Genomic DNA, 21,216 nt, shown 5'->3' with positions numbered 1-21,216 from the left:
GAAAAGAATACAACATCTAAATGGTAAAACCGTTTGCACTACAAACCAATGTGTCATAGTTAAAATAATACATTAAAATAATATGGTAAGACACCAATTTGCAACATCAAGCAAAGCTGCAAAACCTACTTTTTGCTGCTAAAAGTAGCTGGATGCGGACGAGACCGGAAGCCGGGCCCATAAAATTACAAAAAGGACGCGCTCACTCTTACGGAAAAATAAAGTGGATATTGTAAAAAATATACTCACTATAGTGCAGTTTTGCTTATTTATTTGTTTACTTTAATCGGCATTAACTTGCAGGCCACTAGAGGTCCTCGGAATCCCGTTTGAAAACCGCTTGTTTCAAAATGCAGAGCGGAACGTTCATCCGCAATACAGTTCTTGCACGGATCCTGTTGGTGTAACACACACGACAGAAAGTTCCATCAGCATGGTTGTCTCATGGTAGTTATAGGTAGTTCTTTTACTAATATTCCTGTCGAATGCTTTTAAATTAATATACTCTCACATATTGATATATATATATTTTCCATATATATTTATTGTTTTCCGCGTTGCCATGAATGTCACAGGTCTGCGTTAACGCTAGAAAGGTTTAAAATAGCATGTAAACATCTGGAGAAATGTATTAATTCCAGTCGTGCTCAGTGTAATATCGGAAAAGGCTTAACCACACTTTAGTGTTTTGGTGACTTATTAAGAAAAACGTTAAGATGTCTAAGGCTAAGCTGAGGAAAAATGACGAAAGTGTTCAGACTAATGGTCAGTCAAAACTTAAGAAGAAGAAAAAGAAACCTGATAACAACAAAAAGACGTTCTTCTACAACACAACAACAGCTGTAAAGAAGAAAACAGAACCAAGAACTGTACAGCCAAACATTACGCCACCCACAAACGTTGAAGAGTATTCGTGCAACTGGAAGAAGTTACTACAGGTAAGAATTATTTACTATGGTAAAATCATATTGAATTCCTGTAGTAGTAATTCTGAATGAGAAATACATGTCAGCAATTATTACATTTGTTGTGTGTGTGTGTGTGTGTGTGTGTGTGTGTGTGTGTGTGTGTGTGTGTGTGTGTGTGTGCATATGTTTGTAGACTCTCCCTGCAAAACCTGAAAAGAAGAATGAAGACACAAAACAGGCGAAAGATGTAAAGGCCAAAGGAAAGCAGGTTCAGAAGACTCTGGCAGTTTCCAAAGACTCTCATAAAACAGATAAACTTGTACAGACTGTCAAACCTGCTTCTGAGACGTCTGGAAAAAGAGTGGAAAAAGATAGAGAACAACAGAATGGAAAAGACTCTGGACACAAACAGTTCAAAGCAGAGAAGAGGAAAAGAAAGGATGAAAAAGATAAAGAGATCAACAGAAAGAAGAAAGTCGAGGTGGTGGAAAAGAAAACAGCTGAGTATGTGTGTTTCAATTATGCTTCATTTTATATGACTGTCCTGCACTAGCAGTCAAAAGTTTTTGAACAGTAAGATTTTTAATGTTTTTTTAAAGAAGTCTCTTCTGCTTACCAAGCTTGCATTTATTTGATACAAAGTACATCAAACGCAGTAATATTACATAGCTGTTTTCTTTTTGAATATATTTTACAATGAAATTTATTTCTGTGTTCAAAGCTGAATTTTCTGCATCATTACTTCAGTCTTCAGTGTCACATGATCCTTCAGAAATCATTCTATTCTATCATGTTGATTTGCTGTTCAATAAACATTTACTATTATTACAAATATTTAAAAAAGTTGAGTAATTTTTTTAACTCTGCTGTTTTAATAATAAATATATTTATATGTGTAAATTCAGCTTTGAAATCACAGGAATAAATTACATTTTAAAATATATTCAAATAGAAAACGGTTATTATAAAATATTTTTTTTGCTGTACTATAGATCAAATAAATGCAGGCTTGGTGAGCAGAAGAGACGACTTTAAAAAACATTACGAATCAAAACTACACAACAATGTCGTGAGTTTTGACAAAAAAAGGTCTTGAAAAGGTCTTTTGAGAAAATGTCAAAATTTTAAGACATACTGAACTACAAAATATTATTCAGAATTCTAAGACAAAAATAAAATTGTAAGGCATAATCTCTGAATTTCAAGAAGAAAATGTACAATTGCAAGATGCTAAAATGCTAAAATTTGAAAATCAGCTATATTTCATAATATATATATAAAAAAAAAAAATCAATTTATGCCATGAAAATATAGTATTGTAAATATGTGTAAAATATTATTTGGAAAATATTTATTTTTCAATGTTTAATTTTTTACTTGCATCTTAGTACTTTTTTGTTTCATTTAATTAATTTATTTTAATCTTCAAGAGACCCTGGACCACAAAACCAGTCATAAGGGTACAATTTGACTGATATTTATACATCTGAAAGCTGAATAAATAAGCTTTCCACTGATATGGTTTGTTAGGATAGGACAATATTTGGTCGAGATACAACTGATCGAAAATCTGGAATCCAAGGGTACAAAAAAAAATCTAAAAATTGAGAAAATCACCTTTAAAGTTGTCCAAATTAAGTTCTTAGCAATGCATATTACTAATCAAAAATTAAGTTTTGATATTTACAAAATAATTAACAATATCTTCATGGAACATGATCTTCTTTACTTAATATCTTAATGAAAAATTGAAAATTATGACCCATACAATGTATAGTTGACTATTGCTACAAATAGACGCATGTTACTTGTAGACTGGTTTTGTGGTCCAGGGTCACAAATGTCCAAATTGCGAGACGAAACTCTGAAAGAATGCTATACTGTCCTGTTTTAACACTCCGTTTCCTCTTAGGCCTGATATCTGGTTTGATGACGTGGACCCTGATGACATCGAGGCCACCTTGGGGCCAGAGGCTGCAGACATTGTACGAAAACGTAGCGGAACTCTGAAGTCCACTCCAGAAAACACAGAGAAAATACTGGTGAAAGAGCACGCGTTTGAGGGGTGAGACACCTGCAGCACTCTGGGTAACTATCGGCTGTGAATTAAAGTGATGTAAACTAATGGGTCATGTTGACATGATGATTTCAGATTGACTCGTGCTGTTGCGATGGACTGTGAGATGGTGGGCGTTGGGTGTGATGGGGAGGAGAGCATTCTAGCGCGAGTCTCCATCGTCAACCACTTTGGGAAATGCATCTACGATAAATACGTCAAACCCACGGAAAAGGTTACGGACTACCGGACGGCAGTTAGCGGAATCAGACCGGCGGACATCGCAAACGGTCAGAACCTGTCATAATAGAAATAATTGAATAGATTTTCTCTATTGCATTTGAAAAATATGTGACCCTGGAGCACAAAACCAGTCTTAAGTAACACAAGTATATTTGTAGCAATAGCCAACTATTATACATTGTATGGGTCAAAATTAAGTACAGATGTTCGATTAAGATATTATGTCAATTTCCTACCGTAAATATATCAAAACTAAATTTTTGATTAGTAATATGCATTGCAACTTTAAAGGTGATTTTCTCAATATTTAGATTTTTTGCACCCTCAGATTCCAGATTTTCAAATAGTTGTATCTTGAGCCAAATATTGTCCTATCCTAACAAACCATACATCAATGAAAAGCTTATTTATCCTTTTACATTTTTCCATTCATTTTGAAATAATTGATCAAAATTCATAAATAAATCAAATAAAACTAACAGAAAAGCATTATATTGAGTAGAAAATGCAACACAGTTTTGAGTTTATGTCTTGCCATTTTGTGTTAATATCTCACATTTATGACTTTTTTCATAAAGTTGTATACATAACACACAATTTTGACTGTATTTCTAACAATTTAGAGTGACCACAATTCAGACTTTTTCTCAGTTGCAGGTTTATAACAATTCAGGCCATTTCTTGCCATTTTAAGTTTGTATCTTGCAATTTTTAATTAATATCTCACATTTTTTACTTATTTTCTCAAAATTGCATGTTTATAATATACAATTTCTTACTTGGAGCTTTTGTCTTGTTTCCAGCCAAAATATCTGCATAATTCTTATTTTTTCGCAACTTTGAGATTACATCTAACACTTTTGAATATTTCATGATGAAAAAGTTGTATTTTTGAAATAAAACAAAGGTTATTAGATAACATATACAATAAATAATTATAATAAGAAGAAATAATTGAGTTAAATTCTTATTTCCGACTTTTATCATAAAATTGTGCTCACAATACACAATTCTTGCTTGTGTATTTTGACAATTGTGAGTGAACACAGTTCAGATTTTTTCTCAGTTGCAGGTTTATAACAATTCTTAATGTATTTCTTGCAATTTTGAGATTACACCTCACAATTCTGGATATTTAATGACCAAAAAGAATTTGTGTTCCAGTCAGAATTCAGAATTCAATATTAAATTGATGATAATTATTCCTGATTAAGTGCATTAATATGAATGCAAATGGACTGTGCCAAAACATTTCTTTAATGACATGCATTTTGTGATATGAACAGATCCTCGAAATTAGGCCTTATTTAAAAGGCATAAACTCAGAATGCAAATGAAAAAGGCAGATTGTGACATGTAAGCTAGTAATTGCAAGGAATAAAGTTAGAAATGTGTATTATGAACTCAAGATTGTGATATATAAATTCAGAATTGTGAGAGATAAAGTCACAATTACCTTTTTTCAATCCACAGTTGAAACAGGCTTCCATATATTTGAGATTATTTATTGTTCTTCATATGATTGACAGGTGAGGACATCAAGACAGTCCAGAAGGAAGTGGCTGAGATTCTGAAAGGAAGAATATTAGTGGGACACGCCGTTCACAATGACTTAAAGGTACAGTACACACAATAAAAAGGCAATTGTATCAATCCAAACCTGTATGCTTTTATTGTGGAGAGCAAAAAAAAAAAACTAGAACTGGTCTAAACTAGGCTATATAACAGCATACGGGATTGGAATGTCATGAGAACGACTAATGATGACATTTTCAGATGAAATAATTCTTTAACCAATGTCAGATTTATTTTAAAACACCTTTTTGTTCACAGATTTTGTTGCTGGATCATCCCAAGAAAATGTTGAGAGACACACAGAAATACAAACCATTTAGGCAGAGAGTAAAGGTATGAATTCCTAAACACAATTCATTGGAAACGTAATAAATATGTGACCCTGGAACACAAAGCCAGAGATTTATACATTTATTCATACATTTTTTATTTATTTATTTATTTTTCAGAATTAAAAAAAGTGACCCTGGACCACAAAACCAGTCATTGACAGATCATCAGTCAAATTTATTAGAATTTTGGTTCGAGATACAACTTTTTGAAAACCTAAAATCTGAGGGTGCAAAAAAATCAAAATATTGTGAAATAGTTGTCCAAATGAAGTTCTTAGCAATGCGTATTACTAATGAAAAAATAAGTTTTGATATATTCACGGTAGCAAATTTACAAAATCTCTTTATGGAACATGATCCTTATTTTGACCCATACGGTGTATTGTTGGCTATTGCTACAAATAAACCTGTGCTACTTTAGACTGGTTTTGTGGTCCAGATTCACATATTATCATTAAGAAATAAATATGCAATTAGTGAATTGTCAATGTCTCCCTTCTTATCCTCTTCCTCAGAGTGCACGTCCTGCATTACGAGTTTTATGCAAAGAGATTCTCAATGTTAAAGTCCAGCAGGGGGAACATTCATCTGTAAGTCTCTCATCAACATCCAAGACAAACACTCTTCCCTATTATTTCCAACAATTATAACAATCAATGTTAAAAACAGTTAGATAGAAAGTTCAAAAGAGCTTATATTAAAAATAGAATTCGTTTGTAACAAATTTCTTTGCTGTCACTTTTGATCAATATAACGTTGTGTGTTTCACAGGTTCAGGACGCTCAGGCCACTATGAGGTTGTACACTCTGGTGAAGAAGCAGTGGGAGGCGGAGCTTAAAGCCATCCGGGCGGGTCAACGTCAGAAGACACCGCGAAAACCCAAAACTCCTAAAAAACAGAGCAAAATAACTAAGATCATCCAATAAAAACAATCAACTCATCGTAAAACACGACAGACTGAAACATTAACCTGTGCAGGAAACTATTTTACTATTCTATGACATATTCTATGGATTGTTCTGGAATAACACTGTCTTCAGTTATGATGAACTGTTTAATATTCCTGTCTGTTAGTTTGTGCTTCTGTTTTTTGAAGGATGAGACCATCAAAGCGTTCAGGTTATCAGTAATATAAGAGTAACTGTACTATTGAGCCCTTTTTATACCAAGTAATTTAAATGTTAATTTTCCATCCCGTTTAAATTTACATGACAGATGTAACTGTTATTGGAGACTTTCTGTAGTGTTCTGTCTGAGCTGCTATTAAAGACTCAACACTTGATATGCAGTGTGTTGATTTATTTTCTCACATTGAATGACTCTAATAGAGTGTTTTCACATTTGGAGAAACATTTGGAGTACTATAGACTGCCAAAATTATAACAAATCAAGAAGAAGAGTGCAAAAAACCGAGGAACAAAAGGTGTTTGCGGTTGGCCAAACTAAACCAGGATTTCCATGGGAAGAATCTTGACAACATTCGTGTTTGTTCTTATCATTTATAGTCAGGTAGGTGAAATATTAGGCTATTATCTTAAGGCTGGGGATATTACGGCAGCAAACTTCCTTGACTATTACGCCGGAATGGAAGTGTAGTTCCTAATCTTATCAGCCTAGAAACTCGCAGCTTTGCATTTCCACCGGTCTTAGTACACGATATAACTATAGAAGAGTCAAGTTTTAAATACAACAAATATGGAAACTCGTTGGTCATTTTTGAACGCGATGCTATTGGTCTAATAGGATTCAATGATCTATGCTAAGCTATGCTAAAAGTGATATCGCCAGAACAGGAGAACGGCTGAATGGATTTCAAAACTTTAAAAATCAACTTATTAACTCGGGGAGAGTTGGAGAATGAGCCTATTTCCAAAAAAAGTGGAGTGTTCCTTTAATTAATACTGCTTGTACGTATCTTTACCACCTATTCATTTTAGTTTGTCAAAATATTGCACCATTTCCTGCTTACTAAGTCCTTCCCTATATGATTTAGCAGCTTTCACACTAGGGCTGCAACGATTAATCGAACGATGTTGTGAGGCGCGTCTAGACAATGAAGCCGGTACTTTGATTAGTAGTAAATCTCCATCACGTGCGTTCAGCTGGAGCGGCAATTCAAACACCCCGCCGTAAATCACTGACAAGCCACGCCAAATCGCGCTGAAATTCGAATTCGATTTTCAGCGCGATTTGGCGTGGCTTGTCAGTGATTTACGGCGGGGTGTTTGAATTGCCGCTCCAGCTGAACGCACGTGATGGAGATTTACTACTAATCAAAGTACCGGCTTCATTGTCTAGACGCGCCTCACAACATCGTTCGATTAATCGTTGCAGCCCTATTTCACACTTTTTTATTTGTGGTTTATACAGCATAAATTAGAATGTACTCAGAACAGAAGTACATTAACCATAATCCATGCTGTTGTTTACATTCGAGTATGGTCAATATGGCTGCGCATCCGGGTAATTGACCAGCCACCCTACACATCGCTAATTTCATTCTTTAAAACTCAACTTTGATAATCAGAATAACATATCTAAAGTATTCCCATGTTAAAATAATTTAATTATGCCTTCAAGAGCCTTGAATGTAATTCGAATGACCTTATTTAGTTTACGCGGATATTAATATTTAAATGAGCTCCGCCCCCACTCCCTCAAATGCGGCTCAATCTCGGACTTTCTCCATAGTAAACACTACAAAATAGTGGATTAATTAAATTAAAAGTTTAAACTAGAAACTGATTCCGAAGAACAAGAGGAAGAGTGAAGTATACAGGATCATCTACACGTCCAATACGGTAATTAATTTACGTTAATATACTACTTTTTCAAACAGCTAATAATGTGTTGTCGTGATATGCTAATGATATGAAAAGCCCATACCCCGCAAATGGGCTTGCAGAAATGGTGTTGATTTATTAATTTGAATAGGTAAACATATTACAATCACCAGAGAGACATGTGAACATCGTTAAAAACTTGATTTTTACCACAGGTAACGTTACGGTCATACTTAAGATATTAGATGTTAGAAACACTTACATAGAAACAGAAAGTAAGCCAGGAGGTCAGAGACAAAAGTCTTTATTTAGCTCATGGGAAAACAGAAAAAAGACCTTTTTATTTGTTTTACACATTATTTCAAAGTCAGTCAGTTACATGTCACTGATCCAACACAAATACACAGAGGGACAAGATCACTGCTGAACAGCTAATGACAGATTCAAGTTTAGGTTGTGCCAGACAATTTTGGTGTTTTAAAATCTCTTCCCTTCACTCAGTCAGTAGTGTAGTAGTGTAGTTGTGTTTTTACATTCAGGAGATGAAATACTAGAGTTCCAGTTTTAGGAAAACGGTGCTTACAAATCTGGAAAACCCAAGTTAGTGATAAATAATAGTTAATTCTATAATAAGTCCAGGTAGACATGAGATTTGAGCTGGTTTGTGTGCTGGTGGAGATCAAACTAGATTACAAGCCTCAGATTTGTTAGTGGAAATCATTTTACCTGCTGAACATTCATGCAGAACACTTGTGAAAAGATTAGTGAAAAGTTGCATGAAAGTGTGTGAGCATCTAAAAGGATAAATCTCACAAACATGCCCAGATCAAATTCATATGGAAGCCGGATTCTGCCGTGATTAAAAAAGGTAATTGCGACTTTTTATCTCACAATTTAGACTTTTTTTGAAATTCTGAGAATAAAACATTTATTGTAATATTTTTTAATCAGAATTGTGAGTTATAAACTTGCAATTCTGAGGAAAAAAGACAGAATTGCAATACATAAACTCAGAATTAAGACATTTTTCTACGCAAAATTGCAAGTTTTCATCTCATAATTTTTTCTTTTTCACTACAGAAAAAAGGGGAAATTGCAACTTTTTTATCTCACAATTAATAATTTCTTTAATTCTAAGAAAAAAATATCTCTCGCAATTATTTTTTTTTCTCAGATTTTGATGTGTAAACTTGCAATTCTGAGAAAAAAGGCAAAACTGTGAGATATAAACTTCAGACTTTTTTTGAATTCTAAGATTTAAATATTTCTTTCTGCAGTAATTTCTTTGTCAGAATTTGAGATACAAACTTAAAAATTTTGACAGTTTTTCCCCGTAAAATTGCAAGTTCAGAGCCTAAAATTGTTTCTTTTTTCATTACAGAATAAGAAACAAAAGGTAATTGCGACTTTTTATCACAATTCAGACATTTTTGAATTCTGAGAATAAAATATTTTGTGGCAAATATTTTTTTTTCTCAGAATTTGAGATATAAATGAACAGTTCTGAGAAAAAAAAAAACAAGTTGCAAGACAAAAACAAACAAAAAAAAAAAATCGGACTGATTTCTTCGCAAAATTGCAAGTTTACTTCTTACAATGTTTTATTTTTTTCATAAAATGTAATTGCGATGTTTTATCCCAGAAATCTGACTTTTTTCATTCCGATAATAAAATATTGCAATTTTTTTTCTCAGAATTTCTTCACAATCCCACACCTTTTTTTATCTGACATTTCTTTATCTGACATCTTTTCATCTCACAATTGACTTTTTTCATGCAATTGTGAGTTTATATCTCATAATTATGACTTTTTAAATCATAATTGCTAATATATATCTCCCAATTCTTACAATTTCTAAAATAAACCTGCAAAAAAACTCTAAAACCAAAAGTAAAAAAAAAAAATAAATAAAAAAAAAAAAAAAAAATATATATATATATATATATATATGTGTGTGTATATATATATATATATATATATATATATAGCATTTTGAAAATGCATTCCATTTCTGTATTGTAACATAATGACAATTAAGCAAATAATTTTAACATTCCAAACATTCCAACCACTTTGGAATTTACTTTAATTCTTTATTCCTGTAGTACAATGGTCGCATTTAGATTTGTAGGTGAAATACAATCTAGAAATCCTTGACCAAATATCATGAAATTCACCCTTTAAAGACAAAAGGCAGTAAAAGTGTGAACACTACGGTAAAAACATGACCTCTGACCTTCACACTATAGTTCTCTTATCTTGTAGTTTTGTAACTTTGGCTTTCACACCAGCGGTCAGTATAGAGCCTGGCTCAGATAGATGCAGAAACAAGCAAACAACACGTCATCACAGCATCAACAAACCCAGTCATTTATTATTCCAGAAAAGAAGCCCTTCTTCTGTGCAGCAAGAGACGCACGGCTCTAAGGAAAATACAGAAACACACGCAAAGTTCCTGAAGACGGAAGGTAAACCGCTTGAAATGCACCTCATCTTTTAGAAAAACACTCACACAAGCTTTAAAATAGACCTTAATCAGGGTGGCACCTTATTTAATTTCTGACAGGAATAAAAATGAACAAACCGATTGTTCAGCTGATGAAGCGTCTTTAAGAGAAAACTCCATAAGACACTTTTTGAAATTTGTGAGTTGTGACCTTTATATAGAAGCCCATTTCCACCACTGAATAAAAAATAAAAAAGGAAATTGCGACTAAAAATGCAGAATTGTGAGTTATAAAGTTGCAGGATATAAACTCACAATTGTGAGAAATAAACAATTTTCTCACAGTTGTGACTTTGTATCTTGCAATTCAGACTTTTTTTCTCAGAACTATGAGATATAAATGCACAATTGTGAGTTATAAAGTCAAAATTGTTAGATATATGTATAAACTCGAAATTCTGACTTTTTTCCTCAGAATTGTGAGATATAATTGCAAGTTATAAAGTCCAGTCCTGATGAGAAAGAAATACTGATATTTTCACAGAATTGCGAGTTTGTATCTCATAATTCTGACTTAATTTTTATGACTAACAATTGTGAGTTTCTCACAGTTCTGAGAAAAAAAGTCAGAATTGTGAGTTAAGTAGCAATAACTTTTTTTCCTTTCTTTTTTTATTCAGTGGCGGAAATGGGCTTCCATACCTTTAGCATGTTTTCATCCATGTTAAATTCAAAATGGAGTCTAACCTGATTAACATCTATGAAACAAGCACAAATCAAACTCTCAAAGACACTCTTTCACCAAATATCAAATAAAGAAAGTGACAGCAAGTTTTTAAAAGCAGCACATAGCAAAATTACATTCCCTATTTTCTTTGACAAACACCAAACATGCTGCAGCAAAGGATTCTGGGTAAAGGCCAGTTAGCAGAGGCACACAAAACGCACAAACACACTTCGTTTTAATCCCTGCAGAGGCCCTGCAATCACAAAAACACATTTTTTTTACCATGCCTACACGTTAAAATACAAATTAGTTTGTTCTTTTAAAGGATTAACTTGTCACAAATGTTCAGAAACAAAGAATTCTGGGAGAAAATCCCAATGGCCAAAGGTTCCAATTCCCTGCGCTGGTGTTGAGGTGGTTTGATACTAGAAACGGAGACGGTCGCTGAAGTTAATGCATTCGTTTGCACTCCAGCAAACTAAAATACGTCGGTTTTTCTAAAGTGAGATGAAAATAAAATAAATACTTTTAAAAAACAAATGTGCATGAGCGCAATTAAACAAAAATAATCACTTGACTCATTTCATTCAATAAATCCTAAACTAGAGAACTGATTTGCGCTGACTGACTCACGCTGTCAGAGGTCAAAGGTTAGCTTAAATACATCCCAACGAACTGTGAGACACTCAGTTGGTTAATGCATGTAGTTACGTGAAGGGAAAAAGAGAGGGAAAGGACGTAACGGAGGTAGAGGAAGTGAAGAGAGGAGGTTCACGGCACTGAATCATCTGTCGTTCCTGCCAGTTTCTCTTCGTCGCCTTGTTTTTGGTGCTGCAATCGAGCGTAGCTCACCGCGTCACCTCTGAAACACAGAAAGCGGACAATCGACGGTCATTTTTCAGTAATGGCAAAATGTATTATGAAATAGTCAGTAGGGATGTAATGGTATTATCAATGTTGTGGTATCGTGATAGCAAGAGTAAAGAGCAAGAAAGGCGGGGCAGAGAGGAGCAACAATAATGTACAGTATGTGGAAAATAATATGAACCTCAAACTGCTTAAACACATTGCATTACAACAAATACACTAAATAATAATCTTTTTAGCAACATCATATGACCCCTTTAACTTTAAAATGTCTTCATTTTTTTAGTAGCGCAATAACATTGTGTTGTGGACTTCATATCGTGATATTATCATGATATAATTGAGATTTTGATATAGTTACATCTCTATTATTGAGTGAAGAAATGTTTTGTTCTGTGTGTAAGTAAATGCAAAAATAAGCTCACTTCTTTCCGAGGGATGCGAGTCCATACAGCACTCCTGTAGCAAAAGCGATGGCGTTACCGAACAGAGTTGTGATGGAAAAACTCAGAAAGACTGGAAACAGTGCCATCCTGATGGAAAAAGAGAAACAGAGAGATTCTGAAATCTGAATAAACAAGCTTTCTATTGATATATGGTTTGTTAGGATAGGACAATGTTTGGTCGAGATACAGCTATTTGAAAAGCTGAAATCTGAGGGTGCAAAAAAAAAAATCTAAATATTGAGAAAATCACCTTTAAAGTTGTCCAAATGAAGTTCTAAGCAATGCATATATCTAATAAAAATGTTTTGATATATTTACAGCAGGAAATTTACAAAATATTGTAATGGAACATGATCTTTACTTAATATCTTAATGATTTTTGTCATAAAAGAAAAAACTTTGACCCATACAATGTATTGTTGGCTATTTCTACAAATATACCCATGCAACTTAAAAGTTAAGTTTTGTGGTCCAGGGTCACAAATAACAAAAAAAAAAAAAACAACAACAAAAAAAAAAAACAACAACAACTAGGGCTGGGTATTGTGACCAATTCGGCGATTCGATTCGATTCTTATTTTTATGGTTTCGATTCGATTCGATTCCGATTTCGATTCGATTCGATTCGATATCGATTAGCTATCAATATTTCATTTAAAAATGTTAGTTTTGCAGACATGGGATCCATATTTTGATATAAATGCTGGTAACTGAAACTCTCCTACTTAAGTTTATTACTGAAATACACATCTACATTAATAATAGGGTGCACACAGTTGTTTATTTTAAACAACTTTTATTTTAAATGAACACTGTAACAAGAAGTCATAAATATGTGCATCCATTGTACACCATGTAAACAAACTGCAAAATGCACATTATTGTAAAAAAATAAAAAGACTGTAAATGTGCAACAGTGAAATCTATTAAGAACTTCAAACATGTTTAAGAAATAAAAAAAAAATCTAAATTCAAAACATTCAAAACAGGCCCATTATAAAGCCCTTGTCTGTGTATACAAAACATTCTAACTGTCCATAAAACTAACAGTTCTTAACTACAGCCTTATCATTTTTGATCACCAGATTTTTCTGCAAAAAAAGCAGCTGATCAACATGTTCTGATCTGATCTAAGGCAGCTCCTTTGCGCTGTGATTAGATCACCAGCGGTTGAGAAAACTCTCTCAGCAGGAACACTAGTGACACCTTCAGGACGAGAGGTGAATATTCATATCCTCTTACGTGAAGCACGCGCATTAAGAATTGATTCGGGGATTTCCCGAATCGATATCGTTGCGTTAAACTGAAGATCGATTAAAATCGGAGAATCGATATTTTTTACCCAGCCCTAACAACAACAACAACAACAACAACAAAAAAAACAGTAAAAATAATTTATTCACTACTGCTTTAAGGTTTGGAGTCAGTACATTTAAAAAAAAAAAACTTATTTAGGACGCATGCATTAAATTTACCAGAAATTACAATCAAGACATTTATAATGTTGCATTTATAATTTCTTTTTTTTTTTTTTCAAATAAAAAGAAAAATACAGGAATATGTAGGTGCACAACTGTTTTAAACATTCATAATAATATAAAATGTTTCACTGAAGCTTTACTGAAGATTGGACTGATGATGCTAAAAAAACTCAGCTTTGCATCACAGGAATAAATTACATTTTACAACATTTTCAAATAGAAAATTGTAATAATACTTCATAATATTATTGTTTTTACTGCCTTGATAAGCACAAGAGACTACATTAAAAATCTCACCAACCCCAAACCTTTGATTAGTAGTGTATACTATAGTTCGTATTAAACTCATCTTTGTTCATAATGCATTAACTAATGTTAGTTTATGCATCTTGTATGTTAAAGTTGTGTTAGTAGGCCCTAAACAGACATTTACATTAACCAGATTAATAATCGCTGTAATAATAGTTCACTGGGGTCTAGAGGGTCTGTGAAAAAAGTTTAGTGTCAAAGTGTAGAAAAAAAACTAAACAATAAAAATAATAAAAAAAGAAAAAAATAATAAGATATAAGAATAACAATTAAGTAAATGTAAAATAAAAAAAAATTGAGTAATATAAATAATTAATAGATAAATGTAATCATGTTAGTCTACAAATATTTCCTATCCACCTTTTTCTTCAATGCGGAAGTAAGCCTATGGATGAGACTTCCGGTTCGTTATCCACTGTAGGGAAATAGTGAGAAGAATAACAACGTGCAGTAAATGGTAAAACTGTTTGCACTACAAACCAGTGTGTTCATAATTAAGATAATATATTAAAATAATATGTTAAGACACACCAATTTGCAATATCAAGCAGCAAAATTTACTAAAAATAGCTGGACACGGATGAGACCAGAAACCACAGCCATAAAATTTACAAATGGCTACGCCCACTCTTATAAGAAGAAAAAGGTGGATAAGATAACAAACAGCTTAGTGTTTGATTTAGCTTCAGATTAGGTTTTAACACAGTAACATTGATTATCCAGTAAAGGGAAGAGCTGTAAGCTGCACTCACCCGCAGTAAAACAGGGCTTTCTGCCAAGGCTTCAGACGGTCTGCACGCGCCGCTATAGCATTCGCGAACTCAACGAACTGACAGCAGAACGGTACCTCACACAGGAACAACACAAACGCTGTCAACCTGAAGGAAAAAAGAGATTGCTCATCTTCTGAATGGCTTATATGCATGGTTTAATGAACACTGGGAACTGAAATGTAAGTTCTTACACCATCCACACTCCAGCCGCGATGTTTAACGGATTCACAGTCACACAATTCCAAACGCCCATTGTTGCACATGCTAGAATAAAGAGAGAGAGAAAAGTGTTACATTTTTTACTCAATAGGGTTTTAAGGGTCTTTGAAAAAATATATATTAAATAATATATACAATTTTTTTAAATAAAAACCAGGAGTGTTAGAGGTTCATAAAAAAGGAGGTTTAGAAAAAAACAGTGTAAAAATGTAAAGGCAAGGCAAGGCAAGGCAAGTTTATTTATATAGCACATTTCATACACAATGGTAATTCAAAGTGCTGTACATAAAAAGGAAGTAAAATCACAAAAAATATATATAATATAATTTAAAAAGAAATGAATTATTTAACAAATTGTTAATATAAAAATATATAATTTGATTGAAGTTAGCAATAAATAAAAAGTCAAAATAAAACAAATTATTTAATAAATGTAAAAAAATAATTTTAAAATAATAAAGTGTCAAAATAAAACATTCACTAAAAGGAGAAAATATTTCATTTGTTTACATGCATGCCATGTGATCATTAACCAATAAGTAATTTATTTAATAAATGATTAACATAAAAATATATAATTTGATAAAAAAATTGTGTGAAAATTAAATAAGTCAAAATAAAACATTCACCAATAAGAGAAAATATTTTATTTGTTAACCTGTATGTTATGTGACCATCAACCATTATCCAATAAATAAATTATTTAATAAATGGTTAATATAAAAATATATTATTTGATTTAAAATAATTTTAAAATAATAAAGTCAAAATAAAATATTTACTATAAAGAGGAAAATATTTTGTTTATCTGCATTTCAAGTGACTGTTAACTATTAACCAATAAATAAATAATTTAATAATATACTATAAAAATATATAATTTGATTAAAAATAATTTGAAAATAAAAATCGAGTCAAAATAAAACATTTACTAAAAAGAGGAAATATTTTATTTGTTTACCTGCATGCCATGTGACCACTAACCAATAAATAAATGATTTAATAAATGATTAATATAAAAATATATTATTTGATTAAAAATAATTTTAAAATAATAATAGTGTCAAAATAAAACATTTACTAAAAAGAGGAAATATTTTATTTGTTTAAGTGCATGCCATGTGACCATCAACCAATAAATCATTTAAAAAATAATTAATATATTATTTATTATTATATATTAAAACATTTTTTGATTTAAAATAATTCACTAAAAAGTTTACCTGCATGTCATGTGACCATTAACTAATATCAGAAATCTATGAATATGCAAATGTGTTCTGCATTTATTTAAATATTAAAATACATAACTAAAATGATTACACAATTACCATATAGTGGTCAAAAAAATCAACCTTTGCATCATGTTTGCATAATGATTTATGCTAAAGAGTAATCTCCTGGTTCTTATTGAGATTTCAGATCAGGTCCTAAATGTCTGTTTGTTTAATGTTGACTGCTTCATGAACCTGTTATACTTTGTTCAGTAACAGAAAGTTTAAAAACACATGTGAAAGAGCAGCTGGTTGACTGGATGGAAGGCAAGCTTTTGTTTGGTTTGATGAGCAGCTGCTTCTGTCATCTGTGTCTCAGCAAATGCACAAGAGAACAGACAACTATTAATGCTGACACACACACACACACACAGCACTGCTGGTAAAACAATGTGTGTGTGTTCAGATCTTGTATAAGATCAATCTTTGTGTCTAATGAATAATACTGAACAGAATAATACAGAAGCGATAAAGTGTATCCGCCTGCAGCCAAATCAATCAGTCAAGACAGACGGGTTGTGTTTGTACTGGAGAAGCTGTTTTCAAACTGGTGTCTGTCTAAAAGTAAAAACAATGGAACTTAATGGAATGTAACAAAAGCTAAATATTAGAAACTAAATATTATAGTATATATATATTTTATTTACAGTGTAAGTAAGAAACTATATCGATGGCTGTTAAATGTTAGGATGAAGATCAAATTTGGGGGAGATCTTGTGTTATTGGTTCAAAACACATGGTGATCCCTAATAAAAGACATAACAGAACAAAAGGATGAGGAAGAAAAGAGCAAAAGAAGAGAAAGTTGCAGTTGCTATGACACCTGTGTTACCATGACAGTGTCTACAAAAAAAGCTCTGACAAACCACTCCAACATTTCACAGTGAGTTTACATCTCAAATCTCATATTTATCATGATATGATGGATTAAAAGTGCTTAAATCTCTATATATGAACTTTTTTCCAATACTAGTACATCATAGTGAAGGACTCATACTTATTCATATACCAATGCATCTGCATGGTATTCCAAGAATTCTATGGTATAACCATGGCACCTTTAGTACTTGTTTGTGTTGATTCTCCATGACAGAATTTCTATGGGTTTTCGATGGGAGTCACTGTTTGAAGCATAGACTGTGGTTTAAAGGTGTGATTGATTAGACATGCCTTTGTTCAAAGCAATGATCTCATTGAGTATATTGATTAACAGAGAAAGACAAAAACATCATGGTTTGCCTTCATATATATAAATAAATTAAACAAACAAACAAATAAATAAATAGGTTTGAGGTAAATAAAGAAAGAAAATATTTAGATTTCAATAACGAGTTAATCATTGGAAAAATATACAAATAGATCGAAATAACGTATAACCTGATTAAAACGAATAAAATGGAAAATGTTTAATTTAATTTAAAAAATTCAAAAATATAAAATTTGATTTAAAAAATACAATCAAAAAATATAATTTGATTTAAAGTTTAAGTTTGATTAAAATAATATATAATTTGATAGAAAAGGTTTAATTAAAATATCTAACATATTTTGATTGCAATAAATGAGATAATTATTAGTAAAATAAATACACAAATAGATCAAAATCAAAATAATCTTTAACCTGATTAAAAAAACAAAATGGAAAATATATAATTTGATTAAAATAAATATGTTTGATTTAATAAAAAAAATCTACAATTAGATTTAACTTTGATTAAAATAATATATAATTTGATAAAAATTACTGTAATTACAATAAAAAATTTAATTTGATTTAAATATGTTTGATTGAAATAAAAAAAGTAAATAAAAATTAAATAAATAAATACTAAATTGAATAGTACAACAAATATATATATATATATATTTTTTTTTTTTTCGTGGTATAAATTGAATCTTTATACGTTAAAAGCTGCCTATTAAATTTTAGGATTGGGTGCTACACATAGATGGTCATACCTGGGGCCAGAGGCATTTCAAGATTAAAAACCCTTTTGCACGTTTGCCTCTAAGGAAGTGTTGTCACTATGAATATCCTGACATCATCTTTTCATAATTTAATATGCTGTAATCAATCAAGGATGTGCAACCACTAGAGTCCAGCACATGACATGTGATTGTGTTGGGTGTAAGACAGTATCCTTGTTGGAAAGGTTTCAGATAGCATCACACACGGACACACCTGTCTATCAGGAGCCTCTGGGTGCAGAAACACATGGGTGATGCGGTTATTCGGCATTGAACAGCCATATGGCCACAATCACGTGATACTCACAGATGCCACCCAAGACACCGGCCAGTTTGCAGATCCAGCGGTACCACCAGGACATGCCATCATCATCTGTGCCGGTTTTAGGTGGAGCTGCCGCCTCCTCTGAGCTCATTTTCCACCGTTAAATTATTCAGACTCCCAGTGTCTCACTTACAACTCACTGGCACCTGCAGTACCAGCGGCGGCCTGAGGGTGTCGCTTTTTCCCCGATGAAGACAATGGCTGGAAAGTGTAGCTGATTGTAATGTCAGCCGAATAAACAAATTGCGTAATAAAGTTGTCAAACAATCGGCAGCCAAGAATATAACTTAAAAATTGGGTTTTTAAATCGTCTTGGATGAAAATGATGCTGGAGGGACGCGTTGTTTATCTGAAGCCGCTCGTCTTATTATGGTGTTATAGAGGTAGAAGGCAGCAACACATCAAAATATAATCCAAACCTCTCAGAATCGCTGTCGAATAACGTATTTTTGAAGAAGTCTCGAGTTAAAACTGGTTGCTGAATCGGTGTCCTCAGAGTGAAATAATCCTCGGTGTAATGTCAGTTTAATTCAGTGGAGCTTTTGCTCCTCTTGTCTTGGAGGTTCCCTTGTCTGCGTTGCATTGTGGGTGGAGCCAATAATGCGTCACTGCGCATATGGTGCGTCAGGAGCGTCAGCCGAAACGGGATTTACGCAGTCAGGACTTTAGTGTTTGAACAAGTGGTGTAAAGTACAGTTATGTGTTTAAAAGTGTTATCACAATTTTGATAAAGTTTTAATATAGTCTAGTAATACTAATAATATGTCTACTTTTAATACAGTCTACTACCCTGCTACTTCTACTATTAATTATTATTATTATTAGACTGAAAAGTATATTAAAGATGTATGGTTAACATTTCTAAACAACAACTATTACTACTACTATTAGAAGATTATGAGTCACAACCAAACTGTTAAAGAAAGGGGAAAACATTATATCTACTCATTCCCTTGTGAACAATGATATTGTTCTTTGATTAATGAAAATGTTAAAACAAATAACTACATTTTAAATACATAAATTTGATTAAAAGAAATAAATGGCAATAATTATAATTATATTATTATCATATATAATTAGGTTTTAAGTAAATAAGTTTAATTTAAATATAGATTAAATAATATAATTTGGTAAAATAAATAAATAGATTAAAATAAAATAATATAACATTTAATAAAAATAACATTAAAAAAAGTTAAATTACATTTAATTTAATTTAATTAAAAAGCTTGATTAAACAAAATGGATATAATTATATTTAAATAAGTTTGATTAAGGTACATAATTTAAAATAAATAAATAAATTTTAAATACATAAATTGATTAAAATAAATAAATTAAAATAAAATAATATAACATTTATTAAAATGAACATTAAAAAAGTTAAATTATTTAATTAAAAAAACTTGATTTAACAAAATGCATATAATTATTTAAATACGTTTAATTAAAATATATAAATAAAAATAATAAATAAATAAAATTTGAATACATAAATTCGATTAAAATAAACAAATAGCTTATATATGTTAAAATGATATAAAATTAGGTTTTAGGTAAATAAGATAAATATCATTTGATTAAAATAAAAATGATGTAAAATGTAACCAAAATAAAGTGGTGAATAAAGTAAATGAATAAATAATATTAAAATAAAAAATAGAATTTGACTAAATTTGACTAAAATAAATAAATTGCATAAATATATATTTATCATTAATAATTTTAAATATAATTAGCTTTTAAGTAAAAAAAGTTAAAATAAATAATATTAAAACAAATAGATTAAAATAAAATAGGATTGTTTTGAACTAAAATTAAATAAATTAATTTAATTGAAATAAAAGCTTGATTAAAACAAAGCTGCATATAATTATATTTAAATAGGTTTGATTAAAATAAATAGATCAAAATAAAAATATTACATACATTTTAAATACATAAATTTGATTAAAAATAATAGTTGATATATATTATAATTATATATAAATATAGTAATAAGATAAAATCATTTGATTCAAATATTTGAATAATTTAATTAAAATAAAATTTTAAATAAAGTAAATGAATAAATAATATTAAAATAAAAATTATAAATTAAAATATAATAGATATAATTTAAGTAAAAAATCATTTAATACATACATTTGATTAAGATAAATAAGTAGTTAAATATATATTTATAAATAAGGTTTATTAATAATAATTTATAAATAATATTTTTTTAAAAATGAGATATATTTAAAATAAATATTGTGATAATATTAATTTTTCACAGTATAAATTAGGTCTTAATGTTGGGTCAATAATAATAATGATAATAAGAACAATTTTAAAATAAAAAATAAAATAAAATAAAAACTAATGTCCAGGATTGCTTGAGGTTCATGGACATTTTTAGAGAAAAGTGTTTTAAAAACAATAATAACAGTAATGAAAAACTAAAATAATTAAAATAAATAAATAACCCTGATTAAAA

At 31.0% G+C, this 21,216-nt stretch overlaps 2 protein-coding genes across 2 annotated transcripts; one reads left to right on the top strand and one right to left on the bottom strand.

Moving 5' to 3' along the window:
* The first annotated feature begins 422 nt into the window (after window positions 1–422).
* Window positions 423–6,397, top strand: rexo4 (REX4 homolog, 3'-5' exonuclease). Its single transcript, XM_073824948.1, has 8 exons — window positions 423–938; window positions 1,102–1,412; window positions 2,821–2,973; window positions 3,061–3,254; window positions 4,737–4,825; window positions 5,041–5,115; window positions 5,630–5,704; window positions 5,886–6,397. Exons 1-8 carry the CDS (start codon window positions 717–719, stop codon window positions 6,039–6,041), a joined length of 1,275 nt encoding a protein of 424 aa, XP_073681049.1. The 5' UTR covers window positions 423–716; the 3' UTR covers window positions 6,042–6,397.
* A 3,581-nt stretch (window positions 6,398–9,978) lies between these two features.
* On the bottom strand, window positions 9,979–19,297 carry cacfd1 (calcium channel flower domain containing 1). The gene is made up of 5 exons (XM_073824393.1): window positions 18,717–19,297; window positions 15,140–15,212; window positions 14,928–15,053; window positions 12,365–12,472; window positions 9,979–11,934 (listed from the first exon to the last, which is right to left on the bottom strand). Exons 1-5 carry the CDS (start codon window positions 18,823–18,825, stop codon window positions 11,844–11,846), a joined length of 507 nt encoding a protein of 168 aa, XP_073680494.1. The 5' UTR covers window positions 18,826–19,297; the 3' UTR covers window positions 9,979–11,843.
* Window positions 19,298–21,216: the final 1,919 nt, after the last annotated feature.

This window comes from Garra rufa, chromosome 19, assembly GCF_049309525.1.
Source record: "Garra rufa chromosome 19, GarRuf1.0, whole genome shotgun sequence".
NCBI classification, from domain to species: domain Eukaryota; kingdom Metazoa; phylum Chordata; class Actinopteri; order Cypriniformes; family Cyprinidae; genus Garra; species Garra rufa.
The sequence above is the reverse complement of the archived record's forward strand: the minus strand, read 5'-3'. Positions and strand labels throughout refer to the sequence as shown.